We start from the raw sequence: 18,641 nt of genomic DNA on the forward strand, positions 1-18,641 counted from the left end.
GGGGAGAAGATCTAGAAATGTTAATAATGTGTGGCAGGGCAGTATTGGTAGGGATCTTCCTCTTCTGGAGAAAGGTATCCCACATCAGCCACCATGGAAGCTTCTAGAAGCCAAACATTTAAGAGACTCCTCTGCCAAGCTCAGTTTTTCAGGGAGTCTCGTGCATCTGTATTTTAAAGCTCCATAGATAGGATCCTGATGTGCAGCCAGGGTTAAAAACCCTGTGTGCTCCTGAGACATTAACCTGCCTGCAAATCCCTTGGGGGGCTCTTTTTAAAAGTAGGTTCTGATTCTAGAGGTCTGGGAGGGGCCTGAGAGTCTGCATTTCCCACAAGCGCCCTGGCGATGCCGACGCTGCCCATCCCTAGGCCACATTTGGAGTATTGAGCAGGGAAAGAAATCAAATATAATTTGAACCACTGAGCTTGTGAAATAAAGCCTGTGTGTTTTCTGGCAGAGTGAGATTCACAGGGCTTCTCCTGTTATGAAATGAAAAGAGCAAGTACAAAACAGCGCAGCAGGACACAGTGAAATTCCTTAAGGGGTCACTAATTGAGACAGCATGGCCCCAGGTGTACCCTGACCCTTGAAAATATTTTCACAGTGCTCCATCTGTTTTTCTCCACCAGATTATGCCTTCTAGTTGGTCTTGATTGCTTGTTCCCAGCAAAAATATTTGAGGTGAAGGAATAAATTCAGCCAAGACCAACAAAAAGGAAGGAAGCATTCCACACTGCTCTCGGAGCCCCTTGTTTTCATAGCACGTGGCTGAATCTTCCTTAATGCAGGGGATCAGCTGAGTGATCGTGGTGAGAAGCCACAATGTTTTCTAAACAAGCTCGTTTCTGCATCTGTTCTCTCTGACCTGAAAAATGCCTCTTTGTTCCACTCCTCTTGTTCCTTTAGAAAGGACGCCCACTTTGTGTTGTTTACTCAAATTAGTTACTTCAGACAACATAGGCATCAATTCACAGAAAATCCACTCAGGTTACTCAGTTGACACAGTTGTCCTTTGGATGTAGGCATACAGGCAAAAGGATATAGAATATTAAAATCATTTTGTAACCTTACTCAGAGGCTCGGGAAGCCCTGAGTTTTTACCAGTATATACTGGTGAAGTATAAGTTCAAACATTTATTTTAGTATTTCCCTACATTATTTTAAGTTAGGCTTTCTTTGCTTTCAAGTCTTAGATGTCTTTTCATTTTCCTTTATTTTTAAGACTGCCATTCAAGTCATCTGTGTCCCATTAGTTGTTATCATATCTCACAGAAGTGTAGCCAGAAACAGCCACAGCAACACAGAGCTGTAGCCTGCAGCTGCCAACCCAGTGCCAGTTCTGTGCAGCCATGTTGCCTTCAGCTCTGGCCAGCAGTTCCTCCAATCCTGGAGGCTCTCTGCCTCTTGTTATATTTGCCAAATATTCTAAATTGCTTGGAATAGCTCAGTGAAGAAAGTCAGCACTATGCCCCATTTGGTGAATGTAAACTCAGGAAGGTTGTACACTTTTTATGTTATTATTTATTTGTTTGTTTATTTGATGGGGTCTTACTGTGTCATCAAGGCTGGAGTGCAGTGGCACATTCATAGCTCATTACAGCCTCCCACTCCTGGGCTCAAGTGATCCTCCCACCTCAACCTCCCAAGTAGCTAGGACTACAGGTGTGTACCACCACGCCTAGCTAATTTTTTAAAAATTATTTTCTGCAAAGACAGGGTCTCACTATGTTGCCCAGGCTGGTCTCAAATTCCTGGCCTCAAGCGATCTTCCCACCTCGGCCTCCCAAAGTGCTGGATTATAGGTGTGAGTCACTGCACCTAGCCTATATACTTTTTAAATTCAAAATTCCATCAATAATAAATAATTGCCTAAGTGCCTATATGATGTTATAATGTGTGTGTGTGTGTGTGTGTGTGTGCACGCGCATGCGTGTGCCATATAAAGACTAAATTAACACATTCTCTGCAAGTTACAGGGGGAAAAGGCCATATTAAATGACCCCATAATGAAATAATCAGACAAATCCTGAGTGTAAGACATTATACAATTCAAACAGTTAGCCTAGTCTCTTTAGAAAGTCAATGTCATGAAAATAAAAAGGTGGGAAAACTGTCCTAAAAGCAACTGTACTCATAACAACCAAATGCAGTGTATGAATTCTTTCTATCCTAGAAAGCTATAAAAGAAATCTGGGGACAACTTGAAATGTTTGCTTTGCATACTTTCACAAAGTCTAAAGTTGTTCACCTCCTTAGAACATTTCCGCTCTTACCACTCTTCTGTCATATGCTATTTTACCTGTCCAAGATTTAAGTTCTACCTTTTACTTTTTTTCAAAATGCCACAAATTAAACAATCCTCTGCAGTGAGACCTTTGATGTGGGTTAAGGGCCTCACCCTGATGTTCTGGAGCATGATCATGAGGCATCTTGATGGGCATTACATTTTTTTATCCTACGTAGGATTCACTGGGCTTCATGAATCTGTGGTGGGAAATGTTGAGCTGTTGTACTTTAAGTGTTTCTCTGTCCCAGTCTCTCTTCTCCTTCCAGAATTCTAGGTAAGCATATATTAGACTTTATTGTCCTACATAGCTTATTTATATATCTTAAATTTTTTCTTGGTTTTTGCTTCTCTGTGCAATGTGCCACATAATTTTTTCTGATGTATCTTTGCGTTCATCAAATCTCTCCTTAGCTGTGTCTCATCCACTTTTAAATCCATCCACTTAATTTTTAATTTCTATTATTGCTATTTGTAGAAGTTCCATTTTAGATTATTCTAATAATCTGTATTAATCAATTTTCACTCCCTGTTCTTTTTATTTTCTGCTTTATCTATCAAAAATGGAGAAATGAGTACAGATATCTCCATCATGATGGTAGATATGTCAGTTTATCCACGTAATCCACGAAGAAATCAATTTGTTGTTTTTTGAAGCTATTTTATGAACTGTAATTTTTTTTAATGTTATAGCTTTCTGGTGATATATGTCCTTTCTATCACTAATGATTTTTTTTTGGCTTTCTTTTGGATAGCATTTTCCTAATATATTCTTTTCATCATTTTACTGTAAATGTTGCTGTGAGCTTGTTTGGTATATCTCTTGTCAATAGCATGTAACTGTACGTGTGAATTTTTTATTCCAGTCATTACAGTCTCTGTCTTTCATATGGTCCATTGAATCCATTTACATTTATTGTAATTACTGATACATTTGAACTGATACTTCTCCTGTCTTACTTTGTGCTTTATATTTGTCCTGAATTTTTAATAACTCTTTTCTCCTTTTTTTTGCTTTCATCAAACTATGCAGGAATATATTGCACTTAGAATTCTCTCACCATATTATATGAATACATACATATAAATGAATTGAAACACTTTTGGAATCCTCTATCAAAGCTTAAAATACATACACACTATGTTTCAGCCTTTCTACACATAGACATGCTTGTTCATGTGTACCAGAACACATGTACCAGAATGTTCCAAGCAGCATTTTTCATAATATCCAAAAGCTAAATAATCCAAATATCTATCAATAGTAAAATGGTTAAATAATTTGTAGTTACATAAGAAATACAATAGACTGGCCAAGTAAAAACTATAGCTGCAATATCAACTTAGATGAAACAACAACAAAGAAAACATAATGTAAGGCAAAAGAAGTCAGACATCAAAGAACAGCCACTCTATTTTTTCACAATATGAAGTTCAAACACGGACAAAATTAAAGTATAGCCTTTAGGGATTCATGCTTAAGTGGTAAGACCACACAAAAAAGCAAAGAAAGGACTGTCAGCATAGTGGATACTTTTTCAGGGAGAAATCTGGGATCTGAAAGACACAAGGAGATGATAATTTGTTGAGGTATAGTTTTTTATGTGTAATTTTCTCTATGTGCATTTCATTATGAAAAGTAAAAAAGAAAAAAATTGAATATACTTAATATCTTTTTGAGTACTCATTAACATCATTTTCCAAATTTCTCTATTCTCTAACAATATTAATATCCTTAAGTTAAGTCATCTAGTCTTTATTTAGAAATTACTGTATACCTATATCAGCCTGGGTGTGTGAAGACACAGAGGAAGTTGAAGGCACACATAGTCCTGGCACGGGAAGGGGCTTAGCCAGGAAGAAGGGTCCTCCCTTAACCCCTCCATTATAACAGAAGGAAAAAAGGATGGGTCATGTTTCTGGGTATATTTGACAGAGTGGATTTGTTATAACTTAGGTCTGAGTGCCACACTACTACCCTGTAAGAGATAAAGGAATGAATGGTGTGATGAGGAACCGAGGTAAGGAATGTGGACCACACAGTTGTGTAAAGATTGATGGTAAGCAGATCTAGAAGGTTTTAAAGATACTTCTAGTGGAACCTGAGAATGTCTTTATGCAAACAGCAAGAGAGAGAGAGAGGAAGAAGGGAAGGGAAGGGAAAGGAAAGGAAAAGAAAAGCCATCAGCAATGCCACGGAGAGAGGAATGACTGATGGGAGGGATGCTGAAGGCCCAGGAGGGAGTGGGAGCCCACACTCAAGGTGACTGGACAGGAGGGAGAATCTCAGGTAGAGGCCCAGCTTGGGGGTAGTTCCCTTAGCCATCTGGGGGATTCCCAAGACCTTTATTATGTCATCAGCGGGATGAGGAGTATGGAAAGAAAAGTTTGAGGCATATGGAGATCTGGGAACCCTGCCCCAGGGCCACAAGAAAGAACCACAGCCAGGCATGGATCACAAAGAAGTGAGCAACAGCAAGGCCCTGCCAAGGCCTCACAACCTATGCTTGCAGAAGATACAGTCATAGCTTTGTGAGACTTTCCAGAAGTCCCTAGCAGCAGTCTGGGGAGCCCAGAAATCCTCAAGTTTGGGTGGCACAGGGCTGAGAAACAGCAAAAGGAACGGAGGGCAAAGATGAATAAGAGGGAGATATGTGGACTTGACCAACCATGAAGGCCAGGCCAGAGAGGGAGGCACTGGGAAAACAGGGAGGGCCAGAGACAGGGGACCAGTGGGGCAAAGAGCACATTCTGGGGCCCAGGAGACTGAAAGGCAGCAGGAGAGGTAGGGACTGGGTCCAAAAGATAGTATTAGCATTTCCCATCTTGCAGCTGAAGTAGCTTGTAGGGATGGAGCCACTTTCAGCACAGCTGGCCTCCTGCCAGGAGATGATGCCCTGGTCAGCATCATGAGAGGCAGAGGAGAGGGGAGAAGGAAGGTCCCATCTTTTCTTCTCTGAGAACAGAGGGACAGTGTGAGGGACATTATCCCAAGCAGCTGCCCACAGTCCAGGCCCAGAATGCAAGAGACTGTGGCAAGCATTATCGCCAAATTCTTCTCCCAGCTTCCACAAGTCAGGACTGTCCAATAGAACTTTCTGCAGTGATGGAAATGTTCTATATAAGTGCTGTCCCGACAGTAGCCACTAACCACATGTGGCTATTGTGCTCTTGAAATGGGACCGAGGAACTGAATTTTTAATTGTACTTCATTTTAATTAAAGTTAAGTAAAGATATGTGGCTATTGGCTACCATATCGGACAGCAAACTCCAGGGCTTCTCTAAAACAAATGTATGGGCTCAGCAGCGGGCTTCTGATAGTTTTGGACCTTAACTTTTTGTCAAATAAAATTCCACACAGAAACACAATACAGGATATCAAGATATGGTGGTGGGGCTACTCTGGTTGGATTCCCACCGCCCTGTCCAAGCCCTGGGCACAGTCCTACAGGCACATTCATGAAATTCTAGGGCTCTGTGGCACAGTTCGTGGGCAAGGTCTGTGGTGCCCAATATGGGACATCTGCCACTGGAAGTACCTAAGGTGTTTTGAGGCAGCACCAGACATAGACATTTAAACTTTTTAAATTTTCGTCAATTTATCTTAAATGAATTTAAAAAACACTAGCTTTACATGTATGGTAGTGATGTAAAATTTTGTTTTTAAATGTATTTAAGTGAAAAGTGAATTTTTAAAAAATGATAAATAAAAGTCCACATGGTTCACAAACATGATAAATATGGCTATTGGCAAAAATGGCAAACATGGTTGGAGAACGGGAGTATTGATGGGTCTGATTTGGAATGAGGGCCTTGGACCAGCAGCACCACCATCCCTTGGGGGCTTGTGGGAAATGCAGAATCGCAGGTGCCGTCCCGGACCTACTGAGCCAGGATCTGCACTGGACCAAGACCCCCAGGGGATTCGCTGTTTGAGGAGCACTGCTCCAAGGAGCTTGGCAGCTCTAAGACACCGGGGCTGTGAGGCCAGAAGCTCCACTTGCAGCCAAGAGAGTCCCAGGGCTCAGGGAAAAGTTGGGGCATTCCCACCTCCTTGGCACCACATACACATACATACACGCACACATGTGTGCATGTGCACACACAGGTTCTCCTTCACCACCTGAGCTAGGCAAGTCCCCACAGCAGCCCCAGCATTTCCTTTGCAGAATCTCCTCCTGGTGGCTTCTACACTCCTATTTGTACTGTGTGTGTCTTTGTGCTCCCTGAGGGATAGCGAGCAAGTGCTTTGGGCAGCAGGGAGAACAGTCATGTCAAGAACTTGAATGTGCTGAAGAAATGTTCTGAAATGCAGACATCTGACTATTGCCAAAGCTGTGAACAACAGAAATGAACTTGTACTTAAATGCTTAGAATCTGCAGCAGGTTTTTCCTTTACCAGCTGACTTTTACTGAGATTCAACCATGTACCTGGCACTAGGGAGAAAAGGATAAGTAAGGCATGATACGAGCCATAGTCCAGAGGGGACACATACGATGCACTCTTCATGACAGCACAGCGCTGGCAGGCATTACAAGTCAGCTATGAGCCGGGCGTGGTGGCTCACACCTGTAATCCCAGCACTTTAGGAGGCCAAGGCGGGTGGATCATGAGGTCAGGAGTTTGAGACCAGCCTGACCAACACAATGAAACCCCGTCTTTACTAAAAATACAAAAATTAGCCGGGTCTGGTGCCATGGGGCACCAGACACCACTGAGCTGAACTCACTCCCTTTGTCCCTGCCATGCAGAAGTGATTTCCCCAGCCCCAGTCCCCCTGCTGAATGCCAAAGCCAGCTGCCACACATCTTGAGAGCCTCCTGTAATCCCAGCTGCTCAGGAGGCTGAGGCAGGAGAATTGCTTGAAACCAGAAGGCAGAGGTTGCAGTGAGCCATTGCACCCCAGGTTGGGCAACAACAGCAAAACTCCATCTCAAAAAGAAAAGTCAGGTATGTACCCAGGGCCTGGGGGCAGGGAAGAGTAAGCAATATATTCCAGCTGCAGATGGGGTTCTGGGGCTTCTTAAAAAGGGTAAAAGGCCAAGCATAGTGGCTCAGGCCTGTAATCCCAGCACTTTTAAGAGGCTGAGGCTGGAGCATTGCTTGGGCCCAGGAGTTCAAGACCAGCATGGACAACATAGTGAGACCTCATCTATAAAAAATTAATGTGTGAAAATTTAAATGTTAAAAAGAGGTAATAAATCATCTGGGTCAAGAGAAAGGACAGGATTTTTCTGGGTTGAGAAAGCAGAGGTGCTCTTGGCTGAGAGATGTCCCAGAAGTATAAAAATGCACATTCCAGAAAGTGAAGAGTTTAGCTTCTCCTGGAACCTAGGTGTGCAAGAGTTAAATTCCTCAAGGCCCAATTTAAAAAATCCTCAAAACCTTACAAACCAGGCTAAGGAGTTTGGACTTTATCTTGTGGTGACTGGGAGCCACTGATGGTGGTTAAGTAACGATGGAATCACTAGGATGAGCAAATTATTGAAAGCGGCATGGCCTTCATGGTCGGCAGGGTAATCAGGAACCCTGGCACGGGCCCAGGAGCCCACACCCATACAACTGAGTCAGGGCCCTCCCCAGTGTCTCCACCCCTTCCAGAAATCAGATAACTAAGGCATGCTAGCCTTCTATCCTGCAGGTAAGTCTGTCCTGAGTGACATGGGGCACAGTGAGACCACTCCACAGGCAGTGTCTTGCATACTAGCAGTGGAGGCCCCAAGGAGCACTCAGAGTGGGGCTCAGCTAAGCTGAAAACCCCATTGCCAGCCTGAGAAAAGCAATTTGTAATACACTAAACTGACATAGGACCCATATCCAGAATATATAAAGAACTACAAATCAGTAGAAAAAAATCAGACAACCCAATTAAAAACTGACAAAAAATTTGAACAGGCACTTCATGAAAAAAGATACCTAGATGGCCCAATTAGCCTATGGACTGGTATGCAGCTTTACTGATCATGAGGGAAGTTAAAATAAGGCACAATGGGCCAGGTGTGGTGGCTCACGCCTGTAATGCCAGTACTTTGGGAGGCTGAGGCGGGCGGATCATGAGGTCAGGAGATTGAGACCATCCTGGCTAACACGGTGAAACCCCATCTCTAATAAAAATACAAAAACAAAATTAGCCGGGCATGGTGATGGGTGCCTGTAGTCCCAGCTACTCGGGAGGCTGAGGCAGGAGAATGGCATGAACCCCAGAGGTGGCACTTGCAGTGAGCCAAGATCGCGCCACTGTGCTCCAGCCTGGGCCACAGAGCGAGACTCCGTCTCAAAAAAAAAAAAAAAGGCACAATGAACTATCACTATACACCCACAAGACTGGGCAGACCTTTAAAACAGAATGACAAGTATTAGGATGCAAAGCAACTGAAACCCAAAGGGAGTGTAAGCTGGTACTACCACTCTGGAAAACAGTTTGGCAATATCTGCTAAAGCCAAACACACCTATCCTAAGGCCAAGAAGTTCCCAGCAGTGAGTGCATTCATCTACGGAAGAACGTGCACTAGAATGTGCATCGCAGCTCTATTCATGACAGCCCCAAACTGGAGACAACACAGACATCTGTCAGTAGTAGACTGGAGCATATTCACACCACCAACGACTATACTACAGTGAGAGAGAATGACCCACAGCTACACAACACACTAGAACATGAATGAACCCCACAAACAACGGAAAGCAAATGAAGCCAGGCACAAAAAAAGTACATCCCATTTAATTCCATTTTCATCAAAGTCAAAATCAACCCATGGGGTTAGACACCAGGATGGTAGTTTCCTTTGGGGAGGAGGCAATGGGTAGGAAAATACATTTATCTAGAATCTGAAGTTTAAAAAATTAAAGTAGTTTCTCCTGCTGTGCTGCCTTTTTTTTCTGCTTTGCTTTTTCGAGGTAGGAAGTTCCAGGACAGGTAATATGTCTGAGGAAGCCTCCACCTCCCTCACCCTACCCACCCTTCTCCTCTGGGACCAGACAGGCAGGAACTCCAGGGAAAGCCCAACGAGGAGCTGTCCTAGAGCACTGATTTCATTTTGGCTTCAAGTAAGATTTTCACTAGCAACTCTGCTTTTCATCTCTTTTAAATTTTATTATTATTATTTAGCATTTTCTTATCTCTTACAATGTACCAGGTACTGTTCAAAGCGTGTCATTAGTATTAATGTGTTACCCATTCATTCATTCAGCCTGCTGGAGACTTGATAATGGCCTCTTTATTGAGAACTTACTCTGTGCCAGGTAGTAAGCTAAGTTCCCAATTAATCTTTACATGAGCTCTTCCTTGCCGGGCAGGAGAGAGGGGAAGATATCTGTTAGCATTACAGAGGAGTACACAGAGACTCAGAGAAGTCAAGCGCCTTGTCCAAGGTCACACAGCTAAGTCAGTAGCAGAGTTGGTATACAAACCCAGGTCCCACATTACTGCAAAGCACCAAGCTCTGTCTTGTCTAGTGACCACCCTCAGGCAAATCACATTGTAAGACTGGCAGAAATACCAGGTTTCTTAGTTCCCTACCCTGGCCTAATGAATCAAAATTTCTGGCCCCTAGGCTGGCCTGAGCACTAGAGTCCCCCACAGCAGTTCAAAACCTGATCAGGTCCCCGGACCCAGTAGGCGCGCAGGACCAAGCTGTTGGGTGGATGGAGGGGACGGGACTGCCGGGAAGGTCCCTCACTTCTTTCTGGTCCCTGGCAAATGTTATGTTCTCTCCTCTGAGAAGCCCTCCCTAACCATCCCTGGCCACCCCCCGGAACTGCTTACCCCTTTACTTTGCCTTAGGTATCTTCCTCGCGTCTCTCAGTCTTATACGTGGCTAGGTTGAACCATATGACATTGTCCTTTCTATAAATTAAAAAGTGGTTGAAAATGGGGCATTTCACCCAGTCCAATTCAAGTGTTTCCCTCCACCAGAATGTCAGCTCCAACAGGGAGCTGGGAAGTGGTTCACAGCCGTGTCCCCAGACAATGCCTGGCACACAGTAGGCGCTTGATAAATGACAGGTGAGTGGCCGAAGGAAGGCGCCCACTCCGAGGAGTTCCGCAGCCTGAAGAAAGGCCCTGCCGAGCCGGAGGACCCCGGGGGACGCCGCCCTGTCCTCTGCAATCTCGGGTGCCTTCCCGGCCGCGACGGTCGGGCGGGGTGGGGCTCGCCGTCATCCGTTTACCAGCCTCGCCTCTCGGACGGGCGCGCCGTTAATGAGATTAGCAATTTAAAAACCAGCTAGCTGCGTCGGCGGCGGAGGCGCGGGGCCACCTCCAAGCCGAGCCGGGGCGGGACGGCGCGCCTGGAGACCGCGCACCGAGACGGCCGTGCCGGACCCCCAAGCCGGGGCCGAGCGCGCCGAGGCCGGGGCCATGGAGAAAGCGCGGCCGCTGTGGGCCAACCCGCTGCAGTTCGTGTTCGCCTGCGTCTCGTACTCCGTGGGCCTGGGCAACGTGTGGCGCTTCCCCTACCTGTGCCAGATGTACGGCGGAGGTGAGTGCTCACCGCGCCCCAGCCCCAGCCCCGCTCTGTGCGCGTCCCCGCGGTCTGTACGAGCCGGGTTCAGACCCAGGTTACAGAACGGCACACTGAGGCCGCGAAAGCGAGCGTTATTTGTCCGAAGTCACAGACCCGGGAGTGTTCCCAGGACACCTCGTTCCGGAGCCGGAGCTCTCTCCCAAGCCGCCCTCCCAAGCCCTCGGGAACCCCTCGCCCCATCCCAGGGGCGGCCAAGCCCCCAACCCTCACCCTTGTTGGCCAGGCTGCGGCTCTGAGAGCGCAGGGGACGCGGTCTCCTCCTTCGAGAGAAGTGGCAATGGTCTGACGTCTTAGTGAGTAAACCTTACATTTAGGTGTAAAAAGTGAGTAGGAAATTGTCTTAATCAACAGAAACTCGTTGTACAACTTTCAGATCCGAAACTTAAATCAACGGTTTGAAACTCAGGTTAAGAGGATCTTGAGCCATTTCTTTAAATTTTTTATAAGGAGATTGGTTTGAGTTTGGAACGACAGAAAGCAGGAAGTGCAAATCATTCTGTTTTGTTTTGTTTTTCTTAAATAAATGTTTCCTCCGAAGCATCATGCATGCTCCGGGGACAGCCAGCCAGCCACGCGCTCTTACCGCACTCCCCTAGCGTTGCGGAAAGCTGGGAACACCTTCTACACATGTCAAGAACCTCGTGAAGCCCAAGTACCTTTTTGGAAGGCAATGTGGCAAGAGGGATTTAAGTCTCAGCATTTAAAACACTTTTTTTCTTGGTTGTCTCGTTTCTAGAATTGTATCTAAAGGAAATTGTCAGAGTTCTGACAGAGGTAGAAGGATGGTCGCCATCATTTAATAAGAGCAAAACATTGGCAACTTCCTAAGCCCTCAGATAAAGGGGATTGGTTCAGTAAATTATAGAGCATCCATTCAAGGTTGCTCTTCGCAGCCATTAAGGCGGCATTTTCAAAAAAAAAATTGTATTTTCTCGTATCCTATATTAAGTGGAGGGAGGAGAAATCAGATTCAAAGCTATATAAAATGGATTTGACATTTTAAAACAATTACTTAAAAATATGCAGAGAAAAGAATGGGGAAAAGACATCAAATTGTTAACAAAATTCCTGGGTGATTTTTGTTTACCTTGTCGTGTGTGTGTGTGTGTGTTTGTGTATTAGGACTTCTATAATCAGCATTTTTTTTTACCATAAAAGATCATGAAAGATGTTAGACCAAAGTATTTACGAAAATGAACCCATTTGAGAAGACCAAGAGCTAAACACTGCTCCCTCCTCCCCTTACCCCAAATCAACAAAAGGTTAATTCATAGAGTTTTTAAAACAGTGCATTCTTAATTTCTGGATTCCTTTTTTAAATTTGAAGTGCATAAATACACCATAATGATGTGAAGGGCATATGTTGTCATATGCTCTAACAGCATTACCATGTGCTCTAACAGCTCTATAACTGACTCTTAAAAAGAATTGTCAGAAAGAGATTTCCACATCATTCTGTGCTCAGTAGGCCTACTCATGATACCTTTATCCTGGGTACATGTTTCCCAGTCATCAGTCCAGGTGAGCCTCACTGTCACATGACTACTTAATTCCTTGTTTATAATACCACCATCACCTGAATAGTCTGCAGAGGGATACATGTGGGGCTGATAGTTCTAGAGTTGAATATGTATCAAGGGGTTGCTAGGGAAACCTCAAGACCCTCAGGTTCCAAGAAAAAGAAACAAGAAGAAATCCTGTGCCTGGTGCAGAGGGTGCTTCGGCTGGAAGGGTGGATAGATAGATGAGTGGAAGCCGGGCAGAGCATGGATTGGTGGCTGGGTGTATGCATGGATTAGCAGGTGCACAGACAAAAGGAGGGCGTGGGTCTGGTGGATGGCACCCTCTCAGCCACATGTCTACAGAATAAAGACCAAACGGTCCACCTGGCACAGTAGGCACTTGACCACCTAACTTGACCACTCGTCCAATATTTCCACCTCATTTCCTGCCACACAGCTTCAAACCTCCCCCTGCCTTCCAAACACTTCCATGAGCACCTCCTTCTGTGCCTCAACCCTTTACACAAGATATTTCCTCCACCTGAGATACTATTGTTGCTGGGAGAACGCCCACCGTTCCCTCCAGGTGGGACCAAATGTTGCTTTCTCTCCGTTGTGCTCTCTGACTCTCCTCACTACTTCACGGGCCAAATAAGCACTTGGTCAGAAGAACTGCACATTGTTCTCCAGTTTCTCTGTCTCCCCCCGGCCCAACCTCTGTGATGCGATGGAGTCACAGGAGCCATCCAATAAATATTTGTTGAGTGAATGAGCAAGGTATTAGGAAAAGCCACAGAATAAATGACGCTAGAGGATGCTAGAGGCTTTCCCAAGCCTTTCACTGCACAGTAAAGTCACCTTTAAGAAGTGATTTGTGTTGCCCCAAACCCAGGCAGTTTACAACCCATCCCTTACCGGAAGGTAAAAATCAGCCATATTATGAAAGGCTGCAGACGGGTGTATAACTTCCTTGTAAGCAGAGCTGCAAATACCCCCAGCAAACAAAGAATTTGTTTATAAACCACAGAGCCAGGCTGTGCCAAAATACTTCCCAGAATAAGACGGATTAGGGATCTGTGCCCCTCTCCATGGGACTCTGCCCGTGACTGGAGAGGCTTGTTTCCTTCCTGCTCCCCAGGCCAGGCCCAACATGAGGAATGTTAATTCTGAAGATTACATTCCAGGTACCAATCATCTCTGTACAGCCCTGGCTGCCTGCTCTAGAAAAAAAAAATAAAAGGCAGCTCAAAGAACTTCACAAAATCTCTTTTTGAAGAAGTCAGCAGGTCTTGGACAACCATGTCAAAATCTAGGGCAGTAGTTGTTCAGGAAGAAATCGGGGATGCAAGTGTGTGTGTACTAAGGTGTAAAAAGCAAATACTACATTATTTTATATAAACATGTGCACGGAAGAAACATGGAGAGATGAGAACAGTTGTGTGACTGGTGGAAATATGGATTTTTTTCTCTTAAATTTTCTCTCTGCAATATTGAGGGGGAAATCAGAGGACACCTGACTATGCAGCGGGACAGTGTCACTCTCAGACTGGAATGCTCCACATTCCTGCAAAGCCCCTGCTGTCTGGGACAGGAAGCCAGCTCTTTCAGCTGCATGTACTGCTTACCCCAAATTGCTTAGAGAATTGCATGTCAAACTGTAACCTACCTGAGGATCATAAACTGCAGGTTGCTAGACCCCACTTCCAGGGATTCTGATCCAGACGCCTGTGGGGAAGGACAGGATTCTTCATTTCTAGAAAGCTCCCTAGCAAGGCTAAGGCTTGGTCCATGGACCACACTTCAGGAAAGGGTCAGGGTTGCTTCTGTGGCCCCAGGCCCGGCAGTGGGGTGCCAGTAAATGTTTAACAATTGGCTCTTGGTGGAACAGCAGGACCCAATTCCAAGAATTTGCAGATTACCTTGATGTAAATCCTCCCACCATGGCTAGTTTCAGACTGCCAAGGTATTGTGCCAGAGTGTGGGGTTGGGGAGAGGTGGGGCCGATTGGCTCTTGTGAGCCGGTCTGGAGCCAGGTGCTGTGGTGGCCACAGCTCTTCAGGCCAGCACCCAGCCTAGGACTGATTCACAGCAGGTCAGTCCATGGATGGATCAGGGAACAGTGCTGCAGCTGTTTATTTGTAAAGTGGGTGGGGGCCCCCAGTAGTTGGGAAATACCATGATCAGGGGCCCCTGCTGCTCACCCAAGGTTTCCAGACTCAATCCTGGTAACATCTGCCCTGTTGGGCTCCTAGCATGTGCCAGGCATAATGTGAAGCATTTTCTGAAGGAATTCAATTTGGTCTTCACAACATGCCCACAGTTGGTCCTGTCACCCCCATTTACAGATAGGAAACAAGTCAGAGAGAACAAGACTTCTGGAGAAGTAGCTGGGGCTCAAGCCACTTCTGTGACAAGCCAGGGCTGTCTCCCCAGCACCCTGCACTCATCTGCTACAGGCAGGACAGGACTCCTCAGGTGTCCAGGCCTTTCTCGGACCCCCAAATAAGAATTGCCATGGCTCAGGGTACTTCTTCCTGTGGTTGTCCTGTGACAGTCACCCATGGCTCACCTTGACATTGGAGGAGGGCCTGGCCAGGAGCCTATGTGATGTCCACCTGCAAGGATCCCTTGTCCCTTCTGTTCCAACCTCCTCTCCACCCCTGCTCTTCCCTGAATATACCCCAAAATGTTTGGCATCTTCCCAGTGTGCTCTTCATCCTCTCCAGGAAACCTCCTCCCTAAATTAAAGGTGACTTCTTCCACAAAGCCCTCCTTTGATCCCCGGGCTAAATCCATCTCATATAAGTTGGGTCCCCACCCAAATCTCATGTCAAATTGTAATCCCCAATGTTGGAGGTGGGGTCTGGTGGGAGGTGACTGGATCATGGGGTGAATTTCCCCTTTGGTGCTGTTCTCGTGATAGTGAGTTATCAGTGAGATCTGGTTATTTAAAAGTACGTAGCAGCTTCCTACTCTCTCTCTTCCTCCTGCTCCAGCCATGTAAGACGTGCCTACTTCCCCTTCACCTTCTTCCGTAATTGTAAGTTTCCTGAGGCCTCCCCAGCCATGGTTCCTGTGCAGCTTGTGGAACTGTGAGCCAATTAAACTTCTTTCCTTTATAAATTACCCAGTTTGAGGTATTTCTTTACAGCAGTGTGAGAACAGACTGATACACCATCCCTCCTGTGCCTGTTGCATTGTGGGGTCTGACATGTCTCACTCCCACTTGGTAGGGAGGAAAAGTGACCAGTCAGGAACATAGAGGCTGCCTACTGGTGGAGAAGCCTCTGTTTGTCTGTGTGTTGGAATCAGCCCATAGCTTTAAAAAATACTGATGCTTCTGTCCCACCCCCAGAAATCCTGATTGGATTGGTTTCAGATGTGGCCTGAACAGGAGTTTTTACACTCCCCAGAGAGCTCTACTGTCCAACCCAGGTTGAGAATCACTGTCTTACAAACAATATGTAATATAAACCTTCTAGACAATTTAAGTCATTCAGTAAATATTCACTGAGTATCTTCTGCGAGCCAGGGACTAACGCTGATGGAAGAGTTTACAAATATGGTGATTATGGGGTACAGGGGTTGGGGGTGGACCAAAGCAGGAAAAGCTTTAACAAAGCACTGTTCAGAGGCTTCGCTGAAGTAACTCAAGAAGGACTAACTGCTCAAGAGGATCTAGAAAGCCTTCCAGCAATGGCAACATTTAATAGCAGCTGTGAAAGAGAAGTCAAAGCTCATCATGTAGAATTAGGGGTGAAAATATTCCAGGCAGAAGAAACTGTATGCAAAAGGCACAGAAGAGCACACATTTGAGGAGAATGGTCAGAAACCCCAGGTGGCTGTGAGAAGTGAGGCGGGGACTAGGGCAATGGCAGGAGAGGAAGCTGGAGATGAAAAAGCAGTCAGCATGTCCCTAAGGGCCCCAAATAACAGGCTAAGAAGGTGGAGCTTAGCTCTGACAGCAAAGCCAGATTTTAAGCAGGGAAGTGGCACAGTCAGAGCTGTGGTTTACAGAGATTGCCAGCATGGAGGCCAGGGATGCACTGGGTAGCTGGTGAAGGGGTGATGCTGCCCGAGGGGATGGGCAAGGAGAGCAGAGAACAGATGGGAGGGAATTCTAGAAGTTTTAAACCAGTGAGAGTCAGGAAGAGTAAAGATGGCTTTAATTTTTCTCACCTGTGCCTTTGTTCTTGGTTTTCAAAAGGTTGACTGGGTTTGACTCCAAATGGGAAACTTTTGGGGGAAGACCAAGATGGAGGCAAGTGAATGAGGAGAAGGAAGGCGCTGGGGTGGAGAGTCTCACAGAATAGAGCAGTGGTTTCCAAAGTGGAACCCCCCAGGCCAGCAGCTTCAGCACCCCCTGGGGGCTTGTGCTCAGTGTTCCTTACATTAAACATGTGTATATGCACACACATACACAAGCACACACATGCCCCAGAAAGAAAAAAAAAAAGGTTTACAAAAAATCCCTGCTGTGTTTTTTGTTTGTTTTTTGTTGTTGTTGTTGTTTTTGGAAAAAAAGATATGTAAGTGGAGGGAGAGAAAGTTTGGACACCTGAGTAAGCTTTCCCAGGAAAGGCACCGACTCGGACTGGCATCTCTGTGGCCCTCAAAGGAGACAGAGTATGATGTGAGGGCTTGCAGTGATACATTTCATACAGAAAGGAATGTCTCTTCTAGTGAGATTCTTAGGTTTAGCAAATAGACAACGTACTGGCTATGATAATTAGAAAAATAAGCAACAACATGCTCTAGAATAACATATGGTGTGAGTTTGGGGGTTATAAATGTAATGAGTGTTCATGGTAGAAATTGTGTAAAAGGGCCGGGTGTGGTGGCTCATGCCTGTAATCCCAGCACTTTGGGAAGCCGAGGCAGGAGGATCACTTGAGCTCAGGAGTTCAAGATCAGCCTGGGCAATATAGTGAGACCTCATCTCTACTAAAAATATAAAAGTTAGGAAAAAATTATGTAAAATGCAGAAATATACAAATAATAAAATACAAAATCACCAGAAATTCCACCACCCAGAGGTAATGACTGTTAACATTTTTGCTGTAAAAAATTAGAACCATATTTTTATATGTGACTAGGTATTTTGCTTTTTCAAAATTAACTTATTTTAATCCTTTCCAAAATCGTGTAATATTTTTTGAAAATATAAACTTAAATAGCTCCATAATATTCCATTTACAGAGGTAACATAACTTACTTAACCATTCTCCAATTGTGGAAGTTTGAGTCACGTAAAGTTTTATGCTATTATAATCCAGTGGTCCTCATGTTTTAGTGGAGGAATTTGATCCATTTATATTTATTATCAGGTTACGTTTGCTGTTATTTTTCATCACATTTTGTACTGCCTTACTTTTCCTTTCTGTTAGTTATTATTGTTGGATTTTGTTTTGATCTTTTACAATATGAAGAATATATTCACTTTTTTTTCTCAAGTGATTTAGAAGGTATAATTCCTATTTTTTCTATTAGTAGTTAATTTACATTTGAGGGGAAAGTATACTTATTTTCTCTAGTTATCAGTGTCAAGAATGAAATGTCATCTATTGATATCACCCTATGAAAGAAAAAAATTTTAGCACACTTGTACTTCTTGCTTCTTTCCTCACCCCCATTCCACTTAACAACTTTTGTTGATCTAATCTAGGATTTCAGACACATTATGATTATTTTACTCTTTATATTTTGTTTCTTCTTATTCAGAAATTACATTTTCCATTTGTGTAACTTTACAATGATATTAACAGTATGATTTTCAGACTTGATTCTGTTTTGTTGGTTTATTTACCACTAGTTAGTTCTATTATAACACAACCCCATATCTGAGTTCCTTATTTTGATCCAACACTGGTTGGATGCAGCTCATGAGCACTTAAGTTTTTCAGGAATAGTAAATAGGTGGTTCGCTTTCTCAGCATGTCTGAGAACATCTGTCCTTTGTAGCCACATGAGTTGGCTACAATGTTTTTTACTCAAAAATCTATAGATGCTTTTCTGTTGTTTTCAGATTTTCATTTCTGCAAAGGAGAACTCTGCAGCCAATTTTATTTTATTTATTTATTTTTTTTTTTTTTTTTTTTTTTTTTGAGACGGAGTCTCGCTCTGTCGCCCAGGCTGGAGTGCAGTGGCACAATCTCGGCTCACTGCAAGCTCCGCCTCCCGGGTTCACGCCATTCTCCTGCCTCAGCCTCTCCGAGTAGCTGGGACTACAGGCACCCGCCACCATGCCCGGCTAATTTTTTGTATTTTTAGTAGAGACGGGGTTTCACCGTGGTCTCGATCTCCTGACCTCGTGATCCGCCCGCCTCG

The 18,641-nt window shown here is 44.7% G+C and overlaps 1 protein-coding gene across 2 annotated transcripts in view; it reads left to right on the forward strand.

Annotated features, from left to right (window-relative positions):
• The first annotated feature begins 10,535 nt into the window (after positions 1-10,535).
• The window catches only part of SLC6A20 (solute carrier family 6 member 20), a 38,556-nt gene continuing 30,450 nt past the window's right edge, over positions 10,536-18,641 (forward strand). For both annotated transcript variants that reach the window (XM_030811968.1, XM_030811969.1), the window contains exon 1: positions 10,536-10,767. In XM_030811968.1, the coding sequence (XP_030667828.1) occupies positions 10,647-10,767 (121 nt within the window). In that variant the 5' untranslated portion in view covers positions 10,536-10,646. The remainder of the gene's footprint in view (positions 10,768-18,641) is intronic.

Source organism: Nomascus leucogenys, chromosome 4 (genome assembly GCF_006542625.1).
Source record: "Nomascus leucogenys isolate Asia chromosome 4, Asia_NLE_v1, whole genome shotgun sequence".
In the NCBI taxonomy this organism is placed as follows: Eukaryota; Metazoa; Chordata; class Mammalia; order Primates; family Hylobatidae; genus Nomascus; species Nomascus leucogenys.